At 47.6% G+C, this 20,110-nt stretch overlaps 1 protein-coding gene across 5 annotated transcripts in view; it reads left to right on the top strand.

The window, feature by feature from the left end:
• Positions 1–20,054, top strand: part of LOC120900501 (semaphorin-1A) — a 94,674-nt gene extending 74,620 nt beyond the window's left edge. For 2 of the 5 annotated variants that reach the window (XM_040307585.1, XM_040307593.1), the window contains exons 3-8: positions 7,314–7,829; positions 13,075–13,818; positions 13,920–14,975; positions 15,989–16,157; positions 16,232–16,481; positions 17,605–20,054. In XM_040307585.1, coding sequence (XP_040163519.1) covers positions 7,616–7,829; positions 13,075–13,818; positions 13,920–14,975; positions 15,989–16,157; positions 16,232–16,481; positions 17,605–17,634 — 2,463 coding nt within the window. In that variant the 5' untranslated portion in view covers positions 7,314–7,615 and the 3' untranslated portion in view covers positions 17,635–20,054. Of the gene's footprint in view, positions 1–7,114; positions 7,830–13,074; positions 13,819–13,919; positions 14,976–15,988; positions 16,158–16,231; positions 16,482–17,604 lie in introns of those variants that run through there. The other 3 variants (XM_040307603.1, XM_040307612.1, XM_040307575.1) reach the window with 3 other exon arrangements.
• Positions 20,055–20,110: the final 56 nt, after the last annotated feature.

Below are 20,110 nucleotides of genomic sequence, written 5' to 3'. Positions count from 1 at the left end.
AAAACAAAAAAAGAACAATAGAACGACGGCGACGTCACACACGCCGCTGCACACCAACACTCTTCGATGCGCGCGCGCGTCTGCCTGTCTAATTTGCGTACAATCATGCTTTGTGGGACTCTCCCCCATCGGGAAGAGATGTCAAAGGAATATTTATTATCTGCTGCTTGTGCTGTTGTGGGGCAATGAAATGAAAGGGTGGCGCCGGTCAGCGTGAAGTGTTTATTAGCTACCGGAATGGGGCGCAATAAAACACCCACCATCGCGTCTAATAAACAGTGTAGCGTCTCTGCGCTTTTTTCCCGCAGGGGGAAGTTTCCCATCAAATCCCAACAGCTCACTAATCGGTACGGCGGGTGATGTACGGTTTGGTGAAGCGCATTCGTTCAACCATTGTGCGACAGCAGCACGGCTTGCTCTGCTGCAGGTGCATTGTTTGTTTCGCGTTGGATGAATAAGAAAGGAAACAAATGAGGTATTTTTGGGGTATTTATGGGATTTTTTTTGTTAGACGCGTGTAACTGTCCATCAACCCAATTCAGACGGTGGGAAAATGGATAAAGAGCGTTGTTTGCTTCTCCTCTCACTTGACATTATGATCATTTGTTCAGTTTGTTAAAACGATGGGAATGAATGGTTTGTCAATTCGTTTTGTTTTTTCCCCCAAAAGCCCCTCCAATAACAGTTCGCCTAAATGTAGGCAATGCAGTTTTTAGGTGCATTTTTTTCGCTGTTAAGAATAGACGGGAAAACGAACATTTTGATCCATAAATCAAATAATCATTGACCCAGTCTAGTGCAGTATGATACCTCGAAAATCTCCAAATGTGAACCGGATGCGGATGAAAATGGCTCACCGACAAATTGTTGATTGAATGCCAACTGTGTCACTGAAGTCTCGCTGCGTCTCACGTCGGCTGTCGATCGGAATCGGATGCTGGATGTGTGTGTGTGTGTGTGTGTGTGTGTGTGTGGATGTGTCGGTGTGTTTTCCACCACCAACATCCGACAGGGTGGTCCGGGAAACCGAGACCAAGACGTGAGCCAAGCTTAATTCGGTAAAGGTTACCTCAGCCGGCCAGTGATCACCGCCCTACCCATCCGGATGGAAGAAATGCCCCTGGTCTGCCTGTGTGTGTGCCACTGGTGGTGGTCTATGATGAACTATTTTTGGACATTTCGAATACGGCCGCTCTCGGGGTCGGCTTCATTCAGACACACACACACGCACAAGAAATGCCATGCACATCGACCGGTGGCGGCGGCGTGTTGCATTGCTGCCGCACGTTATCCGACCCCTCGGATGCTCGGTGGAAATTGTTTTCTTTTATATTTGACACGTAGTTTTCCCCCGGCGTTCGTGTGATTTTTTCTCCATTTTTGCGGCTCCTTCCCTGCGTCCCCCAGACTGCTACTGCTGACCCCATTGTGGCGGCAGAATTTAGTGCATGACGTACTGTTTTGTGTTTCGGGGTTCTTTGCTTTTCGTTGTGCACCTTTGCTGGGCGGGAGCGGGTGGAAAGGAAGAATATTTTACATTTCCCTTTTGCCAGGGAAAAATATCGGGCATTAGAGCACTTACGGTTGAGGAGGGAAATTCAATCAGCACCAAACGTGGAGAGACAAAAACTAAAACGTAAACGAAACCAGGGCGGAACGCTTCAAACACACACAGGTTTGTGGGTCCCAAAATTGGAAGTGATCCGTTTTTCAACACCCGCCCGTCCAGCTCTCTCTCCCGCGCCTCTCTCATCATCATAAATCAAGTCGGGTGGGGTTGATGGTCGGGGGCGATGGAAGAAATATATGAGTACAGGTCATAATTTAGCCGGCACCCGTAGAAGTTCAAACGCTTTTGCTTGGGAAGCAAGAAGGAGGCAAGAACTCAATTTTGAATGTATAAGCAGCGAACGCAGCCCTCCCTCTAGGGAACGTTCTCCTTTTTCAGGTGGCTCACTAAATGGGCATTAAACGGTAATAAAATATAATGAGTCGTTTAGCGAACTTATGATATGGGAATGGGGCGGAGTATTACTGTTCGTGGCGTTCGTTTTTAAGGTTTATAATAATAATAAAAAAACAATGCCCGTAAGAGGCCGATGAATGATCGAAAGACAAAGAAGGAGGAGGAAAACTGAGTCAGCCGAAAAAAACAGTCGTGTGCTGTGCTCACAATGGTAGCGCAAGAAAAGTTCGTTAATATTTAAACGCTCGCTCTGACTATTGAATAATTTAATACGCCACACGAAACTCGTTATCTCAAGCTTGATGAATGTTTGGAACGAAAAAATTATGTAAAAAAAGGCAAACTTTCGATTGCATGTTACCATGACATTGAACTCACCGAAACCGAAATGCACTGTGCAAGGAAAGGGAAAAGAAAGCAGTCTCGTTACGCTGCACCAACCGGCTCGGCAGGGAATTATTTTTCTGCCAGTTTGAACAAAAATCATTAGGAAAACCCCTAAAATGCAAAAGGCAGTAAAAAAAACGATGCACAAATAAACGGTTGCTGATATGTTTCGTTTTGTTCCGCGCACAAGCTCCCCGTGCGTACTTTTCGGCAAATCGGCTAACGGTGAAAGTATAGGGCTGCAAAGCAGAATGGCGCGAGCGAGCGCGGGACCGTCACGAAGATGTTTTATCTGTTACTAAATCCACCCAATACCACGTCGCATTGTTTCCGCTGCACCGGCAAGCACAGGGGTTAACGTGTTTATAAGTCTCTAGCGTTTTGTAAGAAGCAATAATATATCCCGCGCTAGGAGAAAAAGGGTTTTTACGTGCGCTTGGATGCGTGCGAGAAGGAAGACGGTGGGAAGGTTTTTTGGTTTTTGTTTTCGTGTGTTTTCTACCTTCCCTGCTGCTTCGTTCCTTACCTTACCGTTTTCCACCTTAACTGCCGTCGGTTGCGTTTGGGGATGTTATTTTATTATTAGAGTTACGCGCAGCTCATTATTACACACGCGGCTACTAAAAACGCGAATGTAAAAATGGCGCGCTCTTTCCCGCTTTACTGCGTGTGTTTTTGTGGCTTTCTCTCTCTCTCGCGGTGTGTTCGTGTGTGTTTCTAATGAAGTGTAAGAGTGGAAGCTTGTTTAATAGATTTCTCCTTCGGCTGGGCCGTGTCTGTGTGTGCAATCTTACGCGGTGCACCGGCGCACGTTGGGTCAAAATAGCGTGGTTTAGTGAACCGTGAAGACGCGCAACAAACTAGAGGAGAATAAAACAACAGTAAAAATATACACAGACAGACGAGGCGATATATGCGATGCGATGCTGCTCATTAAACGTAGCTGGTACTTAAACGATTGTGAGCGAGTTTGTTGTACTTGCCGTGCAGTCGATGATGCTGCCCAAGAGGAGGAGGAGGATGTTCGTGTTGCATCAGGGATTTCTTTGTGCTGTTTGCTGGTGTATCCGCTTTGGGGTTATAATAATAAAAAAAAAACAATACAGTAATGATGATCACAGACGGCAAGGCATGCGAGAAGCATAACGGGGAGTTATCTGACGAGATGGTTGATTTTAACGGTCTGCTCGCAAAGGTTAAAAGCGTAGTTTGTATGCAGAGTGAAGTGCGCTTTTTTCGGGGTGTAAAATTCTTTTAAAAATAATGTACACGCTTCTGTTGCCTGGTCAATGATGAAGCAGGCATGGTCTTACTGTTCTAGAACCCAGAAACAAGCCGACCGTTCAAGGTCAGCAATTGCCCTCCTATTATTTATCTGCCAACCAACCAATTCGTACGTATCAAACGCATCGGTACAATTGCCAACTACCACACTCGCCTGCAATAAATTAGTGCAATGGATGTACAGTTTCTCACCACCCCCTTCCAACAGAACCTGGTATTGATGACGTGATCCAGGCGCCAACCCCATTAGAACTTCCTATCATAACACAAACATACGCAGTCAGAGACGCACGAGACCTAGAACATAAATTTAAATTACGCATTTATATTCCGCATTTTGCTTGTGCGGAGGCTTTTGTTTTGCTTGTGCGGAGAGATCCCATGATTGCATGCTGCTGTTAGCCGTTGGGGTTAGAAACTGCAGCAGACCAAGCACGGTTGTGTGTCATCTAACCCACAACAGTGAAATGACTGCAACCCAGTGGTAGCACTCGGAGGGATTCTTCCAAAGCAAGCGGAAAAAAGGGTTCGTCTCCTGCGCGCCCTGGTCGTTGCAGTTGTGACCGAGGGCGAGCATCGGCACTGCATCGAATTAGCATATTGTTTTATAGAATTAGTACAAAAAAAATCCTCTTCCCCCTCTGTATATTGTTCCGTCCTTGTCCATTCTTCTTCGGAGCATTCAATGTAGCAGCGAGTGAGGAAGATGGATTGATACTTTGTTAGCTTTCTCGGTTACCTGCTGTACATTTAATATGGAAAAATAGGGAACGAGCAGCAGGAGACGGGGCAAAGCATCGTTTTCCCACATGGCAAACCTCGCATGCACGTATCGCTGCGGCCCTAGACCCCCTAAGAAATGACGCAGCCCTAACCGGGCGGTTGTTGTAGTCCAGGGGGATGTAACGAATGCTAATATCGAACTTAACATTCTAATTAAAATGCACCCCATGTGTGTGTGTGTGTGTGTGTGCGGACGAATGGGAAGGGCGGTCGAAGGAACTCTATACTGTGACCTACAAGAAGGGTCAACATCGGGAACACAGGTTGTATGTTCCGTGTTTTTTTCGTACGTAATTGTTTATACACCAGATTAACCTTTTGATCGTGATGAAGCAGTTGTTGTCGGCAAACATGTCGCATTACACCGTCGAAAGGTGTTTAAGTCTCCTTTCGATTGCTACTTCTTGTGGCGCTGTAGGAAATACGGGAAAGTGTGTGTGTGTGTTCTCTATCTGAATAATGTTAGCTTAGTGGCATGGCAGAACTAGACGACATAATATTTAATTACTTATTTAGTGTGAGGGAAGAAGTTGGGTGAAACATTCACACGCTTGATGTCGTCAAACTGGTCTCACTCTCACAATGCTCAGTGTTCAGTGTGCTACAATCTAATCGCCACGGATGCGTTTAAACTGTAACGTTCGTCCGGAGTTTGAAGTGGCGTATCGTATATCATCTTTCCACACATTGCCACACCGGGTTGGTACACCGGACTAGCTGGCAGCCGGGCTTAAGTGGAGAACCACTTAAGGGTTTACAGTTTGAGGTTAAGGATATTATCGGTCGTGTGGTACGACTCTTTCCATGGAAAATGGAACGCAAAGCGTGTTTCTTTCAAAACCTTTAGCAACAACATAACCTAACCCTTGGTTTTATGCACTTAGCGTAGGATGTGTCTTCGGTCCTCCTGGCGACGGTGACACAGAGGAGTGTACTTTGCTTTCACGGCCATACCATACCGCCCGCCACGTGACGGGCAATTCCCATTCGGGTTGGCCGTTTGAGCTCTTCCATTCCTCGTTTTCAAGTGCAAGAGCAAACTTACTGATCGACCAGGCGCGGCAAAAGGGCCGCAATCCGAAAAGGGTTGCACAAAAGACGAAATGCCGAAAGGTATAAAGAAACCATAGAAAAATTCTGACTGATATAAGCGGCCGCGTTCGTAACCTCGGACACTCTCCTGCTTCTCTTCCGTCCCTGGTGTGCGACTGTCCCTGTGTGTGTTGGTTTGTGTGCAAATGTCAACCTGGAAGGGACAAGTGTAGCCCCCTTGCAAAGGTCAGACGAAGCGTGATTTGTTATCGATTAAATGAATAATATTAGCCGAAGGGCACATGAAAGGTTGGTCAGGTGAGGGGGGAGGGGTCTCCGGAATCGATTTCTCCCGCGTGTACAAAGAAATTTCTTTCCCTACACTGGTTGGCAGGTTTTGCCTGTTCCGCAACTTGTTTTCTACCACGTGACATAAAAAATAGTTAAAACCCACCAACAGCGTCCAGTTTGGCTGAAGACATGCTGACCCACATACACCGTGCGCAAGTACGGTGGCGAGCGGTACTGTGGCCAGTGGCGGCCCACATTTTGGAGGCCACGGCACTTTGTGTTTTTTGCCGGACTCGCCTTTTCGCCGGAAGCAGAAAAAGGGTGTACCGCGTACATATTTTATGCTGATGAGCGTGTGTCCGGGCAACTCTGGCAAAATCGATGCACTTTTCCGCAGCCCCTTTCTATTCGAGCAGGTTCCAATCGGTAATTAATGCTCACCCGATGCTCCGTGCATGAGATGTCCAGCGCTGAGGAGGTGGTGGTGGGAATTGGAGGGAAAGAGTCTTAAGTACTAATTTTAGTAGCACTTTCCTCGATCGAAGCACATCAATGACTAGTTCCCGTGTGTAGCCCACTTTCGTTGACGCTGGTGGAACTGGAGGCACAAGGAAAACCGAAAGTGTCTAATGATATGCTCATGTGAAGGGAGTTCTCTGGGAACATCTTCATCTGCAAGTAGGATTTGAGGTTAGACTTTTTTTTTGTTGAAGGTATCAAGCAAAATCATCTAGACATGATGGATTTGGTGCGATCAATTCCAGATCACGAGGTCTGTACATTGTCATTGGCTGTCCCTTTGATTAATCTAGCTCCCTGCACTACTTACAACATTCAAGAGAGTTTATGGTTGATTGTAGTTTACGATCACTGATCCTTTAGACATCAGATCTACTTGCCCACAGCATTCCATCGGCTAATCGGCTTACTGTCAGCCACCCGTCCCTCCAATGGGTGGTGACTGATGGTGGAAGGACCTGAAGTCTTGGAGTCTATTCTATTGAAGTCTAACAAGCAATCGGGGCATTCCCGTGGTGGTTCTGGCTCGTTTGTCTGCAGCCATGTAAGGACAAAACGAGGTTGTACCATTTCAGATTTTCCAAATGCACACACACCCTTTGGGCCTAAAAGATGTGTGTGTGTGTGTGTATGTATTAACCATGAACAAGCTCCGTGTTACGCTGATTGGTATCGCATTCGAAACGCGACACAAAATACAAATCGCGCCCTGTACTTCCAAGGGAGCGTGAGCTATGGCCGCCCGTCTCTTGTTGGTATCCGATTCCAGAGCGAATGCCCGAAGCAAATCTATTGTAGTTTAGCTGTTTAGTAACGATTTAACAGGCTGATTGACTTCCTTAAATCACACCCAAACCCTCGTCAGTCAAACGCACGAAGGCAAAGAGGGTGGCATACATTCCAAGCAACCGCGCGAGACACGAGCGAGCGCTGCTACTGGTAGTTGGGCCCAGTTGGCCTAAGTTGGCAGCACTAACCACCGGGACCTACTGACAGGTTAACGCCACCTTTTAATTGCAGTGTTTTCTGTTTTGTTCTCTTCTCGTTTCAGAATACGGCAGCAGAGGAGTGATCACCAAGGGCCAGAATGGAAGCGAACAGGCGGTAACATTTGCTCTTGCTGAATGTTAGACCTAATGATCGCTGTGGCTCACAGACAGGCTGTGTGTGTGTGAATGTTTGAGAGTTCAACGTATAGAAATGAGTGTAGCTTTGTGCGACTAACCGCAAACCGATCACTTCCATCGCACGATCTCTCAGGCAAGTGAAGAGCGAATTAGCCAATTCCATTGTAGTACCTGTGCCCCGTCTAAACGAAACGTGTGCCCCGAGAAGCGGCACAAGTGCCCGAAGATGTTGGACACGATAAGCAGGAGACGGAAGGACGACGAACAACCACACACAACGAACGGTGGTGGTAGGAGGCTGCCGCTACGCAGTACCCACCGGACGATGCACCTGACGGAAGGCGTTCTAGCGGCAGCAGCACTGTTCATCATCAGTCAGTGCGTCGTACGCGTTGACAGTTGGGTGCCAGATGTCCAGAGCAAGATACGCATCCCATACGGTAAGTGTGTAAGCGAGCTGTTGTCAGAATGCGTATGTCGATTTATTGCGGCTGTGTATATATTGTGTAAGACTATTCTCGTAACCGTATCTTCCGGGGTTTGGACGCGGGTGCTGGACGTGCAACTCCTCTTCTACAAAGTGACAAATGAAGCGACTTTCAGGTGACGGTAGTTTGAGCAGACGTCCGACGGTTGTTTGGTTTCCAATAATTTAAATTAATTGGCGTCAAAAGAGAATTAAGTCTCTCTCCCTCTCTCTCCCTCGCCGAAAATCGTATCGAATGACAGTGATCAGGGTCGGAACTCGTATTTTAAACCCCGCCTAAAGCACAACACCCATAAGATTCCGAGACATCGACCAATGTGGGATGGGTGAAGGCGTTCTATAGATCCGGGGGAACTGTACGCTTCAAAGAACGAACTTCAAGGGGTTCTCCCGGTGGCAGTTTTACGATGATGGTCTGTTCTTGAAGTTTGAACGCTCCTCTAATTTCACCCCACCCAGATTAGCTTTAATACTTATTAGAATGTTTTAATTTTATGAGAATTGGAGTTCTCAGAGTTTTTATTACCTTTTTTCTTTTGAACCGGGAAGAACTATTCGCTTTTAAGTTGTCACTTTCCTTCAAGGGTGACTTTGAATGTGAGTCAGAACACGCTATCGGAAGAACATCAACTCCGTGACTGGTACTACCTTAGTGAAGGCTCCAGGTCCAGGTGCTGTGATCGAAACGTCGATACAAGTGTGGCAATTTGTGTGCTAGCAAGGGGCAGTCTCTAATTTCACTTACGTGACAATTTCCAATCACACGCTTCGGCGTACACGCGACGAGATTGTTTCGCTTTTATTTATTCGCTTTTTGGTGGTGTCGCGCCTCGCAGCGGAAGTTCCGTCCGTTGGAATACAATCATTGGCGCTCTTTGGTGCTTTGCGTGTTGCGTTTTTTGTTGTTGTTGTAATTTGAAAGCACACCTCTTCTCCCTTCTCGTGTGTAATAGCGATCTTGTACCATGACCGTGTGCATATTTGTGTTTCATTTGTGGTGCGAGGTGGGTGTGATCCAGGGGGAGCGCGTAATGCAATTTTCGGTTAACGGGTTATTTGTCCATGGTAATGAACCTTTTGGCCACACGCGCCTGGTGGTTTCTCTTTTGAATGCATCCCTTACGGCCAGTTGTGTCTGTGTCTGTGGATCCATAATTGATGTCCCCCTCAGCCCAGTCGAATCTTCTTGTGGCACCGAATGATGTCAACAGTCTCGGGCCCCGTCACGCGGGCTCGTTTGCATCGATCCTACTCCCTAGCTCCATGATATTGCTGTCGCTGGTAGTGGCGTGCCTCTGTCACACTAAATACTCTGCTTTCTATTGTTTACTATAAAGCATGATAAACAAAATTTGTAAATATTTGCTTCGTTCCTTTCTGCGTGGTGTGTTGCGTGGGGAAGGATCGGTTTTTGGTGTGTGTGGCACGCTTTTGGGGTGTTTTTGTTACCGATTGGCATGTAGATGGCGTCTCCCAACGAAAGGAGAAACTCCCTTTATTCTTCTTATTCTGCTGTTGACCTGGCCCACTCCTCTTCGTTAGCTGACTAGCCCCGGTGGAAGTGTTGTGGGGTCGGTTTTCTTTTTTGAGAAATAGGAGGAGTGTGCGTTTGAATTTTAATTAGTTTCGGACAGTTTCGGCGTCTGCGTTAATCCATTATAGAAACCAAAAAACTAAAAACCCCGAAAACGATCTGTCAAAACATCAATACTAAGTGGACAGGGAGAGAGAGAGAGCATAGCACCGGGTCGGTGTGAAAGGTGATTGCGGAGAACGGCGAATCAATGCGCTTGTTTTAGGGAGGTTAATGGCGGCAACACAACAGTAAAGGCAACTGTGGTATGTTGCATAGACTTGAGGCAACTGACAACACACCACGTTGAAGGGACAAAAGTACTACACATTAACCGCAAGAGACCAAACACACACACACACTCGTTAAGACGCTAAGCGAACCGCCAATGGTTTTGTGGTTGGTTTTTGCGCGCCACGGATTTGTTTATGTTACACGATCGTGGTGGATGGTGGATGGCAGCGGTGGAGAGTATTTGGTTCTCGCGCACTTATGCACCGCGACCGACGACCGGGGGTGTGGGTATCGAGTTTCTTGGCGAAGCTGCGATTTTTAGCGCGGGAAGCTGGCGTAGCGGCGGCGGCAGCGGGCGCAAAAACATCAGCCCGTGTCACGCACGGTCCGGACGCGTCGTAAATCGGGTGTAGTTGGGGCACGACGGCAGCTGGAGTCTTGAGTGCAGCGTGTGTGTCTTTATGTCTCAAACACTTGACTCAATCCTTCAACCGTGCGCAGTCGGTTGTGCAATCTGAGGGAACTTTTGGCCTGGCCACTGTTCTGCTGCCGGCTGCCGCCGACTTCTCAACGCACAACAATCGGTCCGAAGGGGCTAAATCCGGGGGCAAGCAAAGATGGGAAATGGGGCTGGTGAGGCGCAGCTAGATAGATACACACACATCGCGTCGCTAACCATCAGGTTCGGGGAAGCGCCAATGAAGTCAAGCGATCGTCGTGAGATCTGCAAACAACCGAACAATCCGTGACCCAACTGTCCGCCGTGGTGTCTATTTAATGGTGAAACGGATGGAAACAGTCGCTTCATACACAGCAGCAGTGCTTTCTTTCATAATACCATTAAACTTAACGGGGGTTTTCGGTAAAGGCATGCATGATCTGCGCGAGAAGAGACACACTCATCCGCCTGTAGTGTTGTTTTTTCGGCGGGCAAGTTTGTTGAACGATCTTTGCGCCACCTCTGGGCGCACTTTGCGCGCATCTACGATTGCCAATAATGTATGTGCTGGTGGCTGTGTGCTTTTGAATCTGTTTACACGAGGGGTCGAAAGCCCTCCACTATTGACACATCGCCGTTGGATGACAGGTGTGAAAGATAAACACCGCTCTCCAAAGGGGTTGGGATAGTGGTTTACGCATTTCGCATGAAGCGCGGGCCCTCCGACTCCAACGCCAAAGATAAGGTGTGATATATCGCAACAGGAAATCGGCACTCGTTTTCGCTGTGATTTCTGTGCCTTGGCACATGATGAAACTAAACGGAGCTCCAACACTTGCATTTGGAGCTGGAGCGGTTAGTTCTGGGATCCACTCATCCTATTGGGAAGATAAGATCAGGGGAGACCCCTTTCCAAGGCGAGATCGACCGCACGTGCGGAGAGATGTGCATGATCCAAACAGCTGAAACGCGCAACAACAACTGCCGGCAAGACTGCTGAATCTTCCCAAAGGCATAATAATCCCACGAGTTATCACGTTGTAAACTCTACAATGATATACACTTACCAGCGCACGATGCTATTCATCATGCAATCATGGGGTGTGATGCAATTTTATCACTCTATTCTTACCGTACCGGGGGTGGAATTCTTGGGCGTCTGATGAGAACCTCGCTGCATAGATCGTGGTCTTTTTCCCTAGTGTCTTGCCTATGATGACCTCATTAGCAGTGTGTGACGTGAGTGCTGGCTGTTTAGACATTAGGTGATGGGAGATGTAATGCTGTGATAATGAAGCTTAGTGGAGAACAGCAAGAAGAAATACAAAAAAACGGACCTAAAAACGGGTGCGGGAACTCCACGAAGGACTCCCAAGAGAGAGAGAGAGCGAAAGAGGGACGTGATGCTGAGCGAATTGCTTATCCCCATGAGCGTTTCTGGATCAACTGCCCTGAAAGCTCCGAAGTGGGTCACATAGAAAGGCATGAAGTCACGGAGTGTTCTTCCGCCTTGCCTAGCTTTACAGACGTGTGGAGCTCGAGGAGCCCTTCGTACACACGTCGGGAACACCAGGTACTGGGTTCTCCAAAAACAGCTCGCGCGGAGGAATTCTCCTGGTGGAGGGTTTGCCTTTCTACTTTCACCTTTCAGAGCTTAGACACCATCATCACCACCGTGTCGTGGATAACTTGACTGGCGTAAAATTTGATTCGACATTGCGCCATTCTTTCTCTTTCCTTTCCTCCTTCCGTATGTGATGATCGTATGTGAAGATTTCCTCTCAGGCCTGGGAACACCGAGGATCGCGATAGGGAGTAAGAGAAACATCAAACAAACATGCAGATGGGTTTGTCGAATGAGTGGAGTGTGTGTGTCGTTAGGCTCTAGATTGTTGTCATCCCGACCGGTTTTGTTTTTTGTTGTTTGGAAGCGAATTTCCTCCAAAAAAACAGTGTGTGTCCACCCTTTGGAGTGTGTGTGTATCTAAGTGTCTGTCATATCTCATCTTCCGACGCACGTTTGCTCCAATGGTCTGGGAGGGCTCCTCCTATGCCTCAGCCTCTGTCCAAACATACACTCTGACTGACTCAGTCAGGTCAACTCTTCGATTTGTTTGTTAAATGTCAGCCGAACAGGGTCGGCCTATCGCACAGCTCACAGACTATCTGTCTCGCTACGCCTATAAATCGACTCCAACTTCGCATCGTGGACCACAACACACACACACACGCACCGCCTGTGCCCGATGTACCGTTTTCGCATCGTGCGGTGTCGCCGCAGTCGGATTTCTTTTGGCACGCAACTTGAAAACCCGATGGCCATAAGAAGCGATTTTGAATACTAATCACCCACAGGGCGGGCAGCGATATTCCAACCCCCGACCCACACACCTCCGCCCTCTCCCCTTGTGTGTGTGTGTTTGCTTCTATCGTTGATGGACGCTTCACCATTAAAAAACCTGATTCGATGAATATTAATATTTGTCGTATCGAGAGTTGTTGCCGTACCTTTTCGGCAAGCATATCTTCGTCTTTGGTGTGTGCGTGTGTCTTCAGAACCTGGCCATCTTCTTCTGAAGCACCACGTCCAAATGCACCAGGCAAGCACGAGAGTGTTAAAGGGAACGAGGACAAACGCTCGTAAAGCTCATCTGAATATTGCTGTTCGATAAATCGCTGCAGCAGTCGTAAGTTAGTCTTTTTTAGTGTTTTAAATTAGTGACATATGAACCACCCGGTTGTGATGCCGCACCGATTCCTCGACCACCGAAATTTCGCACTGTGGCGGCAACTGTTTCGCGCCTAATCTTGTGACTCCCTGATGCCTTGGGAGCTTTTGCATTGTTCGCTCACGGCCGGCAATTTGTCGCAAATAAATCGACGCCATTGTTGTATCTTAACGTATGGACAATTTATTTTATTTGCTAATTTAAATTTTCTTACATCTTTCAGATGCTACCGTGCCGTCCTTTTTCGGCAACAGTACCGATTACTTCAAGCTGCTGGATGCGAACGAGCAGTACATACTGATCGGCGCCCGGAATGCGGTGTACAACATCTCGATCGATCGGCTGGTGGAGCTGCCGGGCCAGCGGATCAGCTGGCCATCGTCCGACGCCCACCGGGAGCTGTGCACGCTAAAGGGCAAGCACGAGCAGGACTGCCAGAACTACATCCGCGTGTTTGCGCGCATCAATGCGAACCGCATCATGGTGTGCGGGACGAACTCGTTCAAACCGCTGTGCCGCTACTACAACGTCCTGCCGGGCAATGGGTCGCTGGTGTACGATAACAACGAGCTGGAAGCGCAGGGCCGCTGCCCGTACAATCCGCAGCATAACAGCACGTACGTGTACACCGATGGGCAGCTGTACTCGGCTACGGTGGCGGACTTTTCCGGCGCGGACGCGCTGATCTACCGGGAGCCGCAGCGGACGGAGCAGTTTGACAGCAAGCAGCTCAACCAGCCCGCGTTTGTCAGCGCGATCGAGTACAACGGGTACGTGATGTTTTTCTACCGCGAGGTCGCGATGGAGTACATGAACTGCGGCAAGGCCATCTACTCCCGGGTGAGCCGGGTGTGCAAGAACGATAAGGGTGGACCGTACCCGTTCCAGGACAAGTGGACCTCATTCCTGAAGGCACGCCTAAACTGCTCCATTCCCGGCGAATATCCGTTCTACTTCGATGAGCTTCGTGAGTATTTACACCGACGATGATGATGAGCAACCGGAAGTGTTGCTGAATACGTGTGGCTAACGATGATTTCCTCTTCTTCTTTCCATCCCATTAAACAGAGGCGACCACGAACGCGATCAGCGGCACGTACGGCGGTGTGCGGAACAAGATCATCTACGGCATTATGACGACGCCGGAAAACGCCATCGGCGGATCGGCCGTGTGTGCCTTCTCGGTGGAGGACATCATGGAAGCGTTCGAGGGACCGTTCAAGGCGCAGCGCGACATCCATTCGAACTGGCTGCAGGTGCCGCCGAGCGCGGTGCCCGAACCGCGCCCGGGCAAGTGTGTGGACGATAGCCGTACGCTGCCGAAGGCGCTGGTCAACTTCGTCAAGACGAACAACCTGATGGACAGCTCGGTACCGTCGGTACACTCGCGGCCCGTCTTTACGCGCGTCAGCCTGTACTATCGCCTCTCGGCGATTGCGGTCGATCCGCAGGTGAAGGCACTGGACGGCCAGCGGTACGATGTGATCTTTGTCGGCACGAACGACGGCAAGGTGATCAAGTTCGTGAACATCCTGTCGGCCAACACGTCGGACGATGTGCGTACGGTGGTGATCAGCGAGACGCAAGCGTTCCCGCCCGGTACGAAGATCAACGAGATGACGATTTCGAAGAAGAACGCGGCCCTGATCGTGATCAGCAGCGGGAAGATCATTTCACTGCCGCTGCACACCTGCAACGAGCACAGCTTCAAGACGTGCCGCAAGTGTTTGGATCTGCAGGATCCGTACTGTGCGTGGGACGACCTGAATCGGGACTGCAAACCGATCGACGAGGTGCATGCGTCCGGGGCGCCAATCGATCAGTTCTACCAGCGGTTGGATGGGGAGCGCATCGGGGAGATTTGCAGGAAGTACGACCATCAGGAGCCGACGGTGCACACGTACGAGGATAACGATGTGTACACGCGGGTGGATGGGTCCGGGGCGGTGGAAAAGCCGGACAAATCGTTCGACCAGCGCAATGTGCTGATCGTGCACGCGAACCATGGTACGGTGTCGTCGGTGGGGCCGGAAGATATCGACAACGAGATATCGATGTCGTCGGTGGAAGGTGACGAGCAAATGAACCGGATCATCAATACGCTGCAGTACCAGCCGAAGCCGGGTAAGTTTTTTTTTGTACAGAGAGAGAAAGAGATAGAGAGGGAGGGAGAGTCTGTCATAGCAGCATGCTAATGATTGATGACAGCCCAAGCGTTGTTGATAAACGACTTCGACCCGTTTTGCAGTGGCGCATTCTATAAAAGGCACGAGGGGCGGGATGCCGTTAAAAATGACTGTTTGTGTGTTTGTGTGTGTCACACCCTCCCAAACCATTGGCACGGTTCAACCCCGTTAATCGTCGCAAGCGGCTTGGTTGCGCGTCTTGGTTTGCGCAAAAGTGTTAAATTTGTAACAACGTGTTTTGTTTTTGTTGCCGAGCGCTCTGTTGCGCTGCGGTTTAACCATTTAAATTTTTCGCTTTCGTGTGCAGTTTTCACCGATTCCATTCAGGAGTCTTCAAGCAGGAAATAATAATGTTTTTCTACGTCTGTTTTTTCGGTTACTGTATGCGATTTCTTATGTTTTTTGTGAATGAAAAGACACCCTTTTTTGTTAAGTGTGTTGCGGCCGGCTCACAGTTGAGTCTGTTTTGACTTTCCCCAAACTGCGTTGGGTTGGGCGCGGTGTGGATCTGGGCGTGGGTTTTGTTTTGGCACGATGTGTCCCACTTTCGGCACGGTACGCCCAACCACACCACCACCGGTGCGGTGTCAGAAGGTAACCAACCCCATGCACTTGTCCGCCCTTATTTTTTTTACAACGGTCTTTTTTTAATTCAATATTTTACACCATAACGTGTCGTTTGGGTGTGTGTTTTTTGTGTGTTTTTATTTTTTTACAGCACACGACAGTGTACGAGAAGTGGAACGAAGCTAGCGTTTAAAAAATTGCAGCTGCAACAACTGCAGCTATATGCTTAGCGTTCTGTTTGCTTTTCTTAGTATGATTTAGACTTTCAATTTGCAATTCGATTGCCGTTTCGTTCTAATGAGGTCAATTAACAACAACTTTAACAACGTCAACAATAATCGCAATGTGGCATTAATGTGTTCTATTTTTCGATCTCAATTACAGATACATTCGTGAAGCAAAATGTGCTATCGGCAACACCGAACCTGATATCGCTACTGTTAGGTTTCATCGTGACCGTGATGGTGAGCGTTGGAGTGGGCTGTCTCTTCATGCGCCACCTAATGCTGAAGAAAGGGCAGGGAGGATGCGAGCACCGCAATCAGCTGCACTGGTGAGTACGACCGGGCACGTTTGCAGATGCAACTGAGTGTGCAATTATTAATGTGATCTATATCCCCGTTCCAGGCAAAGCGGCAAAAGCCTCTCGATGCTGTCCCAGACGCGCACGAGCGGCAAGGACGTGAACCTGCTGATGAACACGACCAACCAGTACCACACGCAGCAGCAAGCGATCGTGCAGCAGCTGCAGCAGCACCATCAGAACAACTGCAAGGATAATATCGACTTTGACTACAAGGACCGCAGCGTGGAGTGCAAAAACTCGACGGAAAATCTTGAGAAGGACATCAGCAAAGGGATGGGCACGCTGCAGAAGGTGAAAAAGACGTACATATGATTTACTGCTGTGCTACTAAACAACCAACACCGTCTTACACCCGTCCGGATGGCGTTGTTGGTGGCGGCGGTGGGTGACCCATTTTTTTATTAGAAGACCCCATTTCCTTCTTACATACGCTCTGGCGATGGGCGACGGTGTGTCTGACTCTTTCCGCTCACAACCCTCCATCTTTTCCATATCTCGAGGAAGGTCTTCTTTCTCTCCCACCATGCACTACGACGAGGGGGTAAAGACACACAAAACCTCGAGCGACGCTTCTTTTCTACTTCTTTTGGTGGTTGGTATATTAAGCTCTGTGTATTGTATGTGGGGATCATTTTAACCCGGCGCTCTCTCGGAGAAGATCCGCCACGGAAAAGGATAAGAGTAAAGACGAATCCATTCTAAGTACACCATGGAAAATCGAAGCACAATCGAGGCTCTGAGCCAAATTTGTTAGGGGGAAAAGCATTTCAGGCACAAAAGCAAAAACCCTCCAGGTCTCCAAGACATCCGGACGATCTGTGTGTGAGATGCCGGTCAGGTTCTCAGTTCCGGTTCGATTTCATCATCCCGGTTGTTTGCGATTTTGTTATGGTGAACGGAATGGAATGTTTAAGGTAACTACTTTCTCGCTCTTTGAAATGGCTATATAGCACTACAACTTCTTAACGATTTCCTAATACGCATGCATGTACTGTGGTTAAACCTTTCTAATACGCTCTTACATCTCTTAAAGAGTGCTTTCTATTGTAAACTGACAAAACGCGGCAAATGCGTGAAGAAGTAAGAAACTTCCGTCCCGATAATTGGCCCCTCATCTTCTGTCTGCTAACCCAAAATGTGCTTCTCATTCTTCGTGGGTAATTTCTTTTATTAATTTATTACTTCTATCTAAAGCTTCTTTCTGTACGAGCACAAACACGTCTTAATCCTCTTGCTTGGAGGTGATCATCTGTGTCTGTGATTAACGTTTGTTTCAATGTTCCTTTCTGCATACGATTAACAAGTGCCTTGTCTTTTCGCTGGCATGCTACTAATGTCAAACCGAGAGAAACGAACCTTCAAAGCTAAACGAATGAACGTACTTTTTTTCTCCATTCCGTTCCCATAACTACAGACTCGCCACTTGAAGACGTTTAAACCGTAAAACAAGGGAAACGAGCCCGTTCAGACCGAACCAAGTGTCAATTTTGATGCACTCCAATAGCGCTCGGGGAAGCATCCGCAAGAGAGTGTGTCTGTGTGTTTGTAACCTGCATGCAAAAAACGAAATATGCCAACCAAAACCGAAATCGAAGAGAAGCAGCTCGTGCGAAGTCAGCTTTTTTCTTCTATATTGTAAATGTGTGCCCCCCAACCAGAAGACGGTAGTCAGTCCAGTTTTGATCGAGGAAAGTGACACGAGAGTGAGACTGTGTGCCTAGCACGAAAACAGACGAAGAATCCTCCCATTGCAAAGTCCTTTATTTGGTGCGTTGATGAGATGAAACGCACCTCCCCCCCCCCCCCCTTTGCACAGAAAGTGCCTCCAGCGCCGGTTGTTGTGGGTTGGCAGGGCAGGGAGGGGGAGCCAGCTGAACGAACACCCCCGCCTTCCCAGCGTCTAGCGTCAACGTTCTGCAACTGCGAATTCGTTCTTGCGAAAACTTATGCGTTCCAATCAAAAAGCGAGCCGAGCTCGCGTCGTTTAGGAGATAAGAAGGTAAACAAAAAATTGTAAAAAACATACAGTATCCCCACGAAAGGATACGAACGGGGACGGGCAGGGTGGTCCAGCATCCCCTCGGGCGTGTCCCCCCCTTTATCACATGCGAGAGTTGAGCTGCCAGGAGGAAGAGAGGCAGTATGGTGACGATATTTGAACAATTCTTTTCATTACATTAATGACCATTAATTTCGAGTAAGCTTAGGGCAGGTAGAGATTAAAGCGAAGGATTCCCTGTACAGAGTAAAGGAAAAGAAAGGAAAAAAGCCCGCGATAATAGGACCTATCAGTAGCGCAGCGTACGAGCAATACAGATCGCGCTGTAATGTTAGTGAATGTTTTTTTAAACTTCTTTATACAATATCGATGATAATGGATAATGTTATGTTACAATGAAGCTCTCCCACGTCTATAGGTTAATAACGATATCATTATGTCGACCGTAAACAATTACAGCTGTACAAACGAAACAAAAACCGAAACCGATTACAAATAGCTATGAAGCAGAGGATGTCCGTATTTCCAAACTCCAAGGGGAGCAATGTTCGGCGCTAACGTTGATACGTTTTATTTAATTATTTTGCTCAAGAATCTCTGTCAAGAAACAGTACTGAATGTACTGTTGGTGCAAGCAAATGCTGACAAAAAAAAATACTCCTTCAACTGTTACACGTGTTTAGCCGTTTCGTTTCGGATACGTTCGGTACGTTTGTGTTTGTTTGTTTATTGTTTTTTTTTTTAAATCGTATTAGCCCACCTTATTTTTTGTTCTGTTTTACACTTTGAAACAACAAACGTCCGAAGGAACAAACGAGCAAGCAACACAGTGGCTTTAAGTTTTAAGCGTGAGATGAATTAATGTATGCCATGTTGATTGCAAAACCCAACAAATAGGCAGCAAACACGTGATGCATCACACGAATGCTTGCAATAATAGTGGAACAAAAACATAGATACGTCATTTATACAGTAACGGAAACATTATAATAGGAATAGGCATTTGCGCGCTAGCCGATGAAGGATGTAGTGATAAAAAAAGGCAATGGAACACGGCGATAAGCCTAAGGAGAATGGAGAAGGATGGCGAAACAGGCGAAACAATGTGATAAAAATGAGTATTTTAATTATTTTTTTTCGAGCCTCAACGTCTTCTCCAAAACGATTGTAAACGATTATGTGTGTGTGTGTGCGCGAGAATTGTATGGATGTGTTTTAGTGTAGTAAGTGTATGTGTGTGTATGTGTACGTGTATGTGTGCGTGAGCGTAATAATTGTTACAACTTGCAGTAGCTAGTAGGGACGACGTAACGCTGATTTTAATAGTGAAAGAGCTGCCGCCTCATGTCATTAGTAAAAGAGCTTATGCAGAAATGTGCCCAACCCTTCCCTGAACAGTTCTGAGTTTAACTATTTAAATAAGCAAAACAACAACAAAAACAATATGCCTTCAACAGACTTTCCGGAGAAAAGATACTCCACGAGCACGAGGGCAAACGACGCTTGCTCTCCTGGACAGTGTTTTTGGGATTCCAATTAGTGCCTGGTGGTATAAGCTGCAAGCAAAACAAAGGATACCAACAAGCAGCAGTTAATAGCAAACAAATGAGTCTTTTGGAGGGGCTACCGGCTAATTAGCGATAAGGTGAAAAGTGCAACTAGCGATAGTAATAACTAGCAATAGGGAATATAAGGAAGGAACAGATAAGATAAGGAATTCGTAACAGACTCTCAACAATCAGTGAAAAGTCCATCGATAGCGTTTGAAAGCGATATACATGATGCAAACATAGTAATGGTAAACAGCCCGTGGTCTTACTGTAAATATACTTGGACGATCGAAATAAAAAGTGAATAAATTGTGATCGAATGTGTGTCATTTTTTTTTGAAAACGGAGAAATGCTATTAAAACTAAAAAAA

Source organism: Anopheles arabiensis, chromosome 2, assembly GCF_016920715.1.
Source record: "Anopheles arabiensis isolate DONGOLA chromosome 2, AaraD3, whole genome shotgun sequence".
NCBI classification, from domain to species: Eukaryota; Metazoa; Arthropoda; class Insecta; order Diptera; family Culicidae; genus Anopheles; species Anopheles arabiensis.
This window is presented reverse-complemented; position numbering and strand designations above follow the sequence as displayed.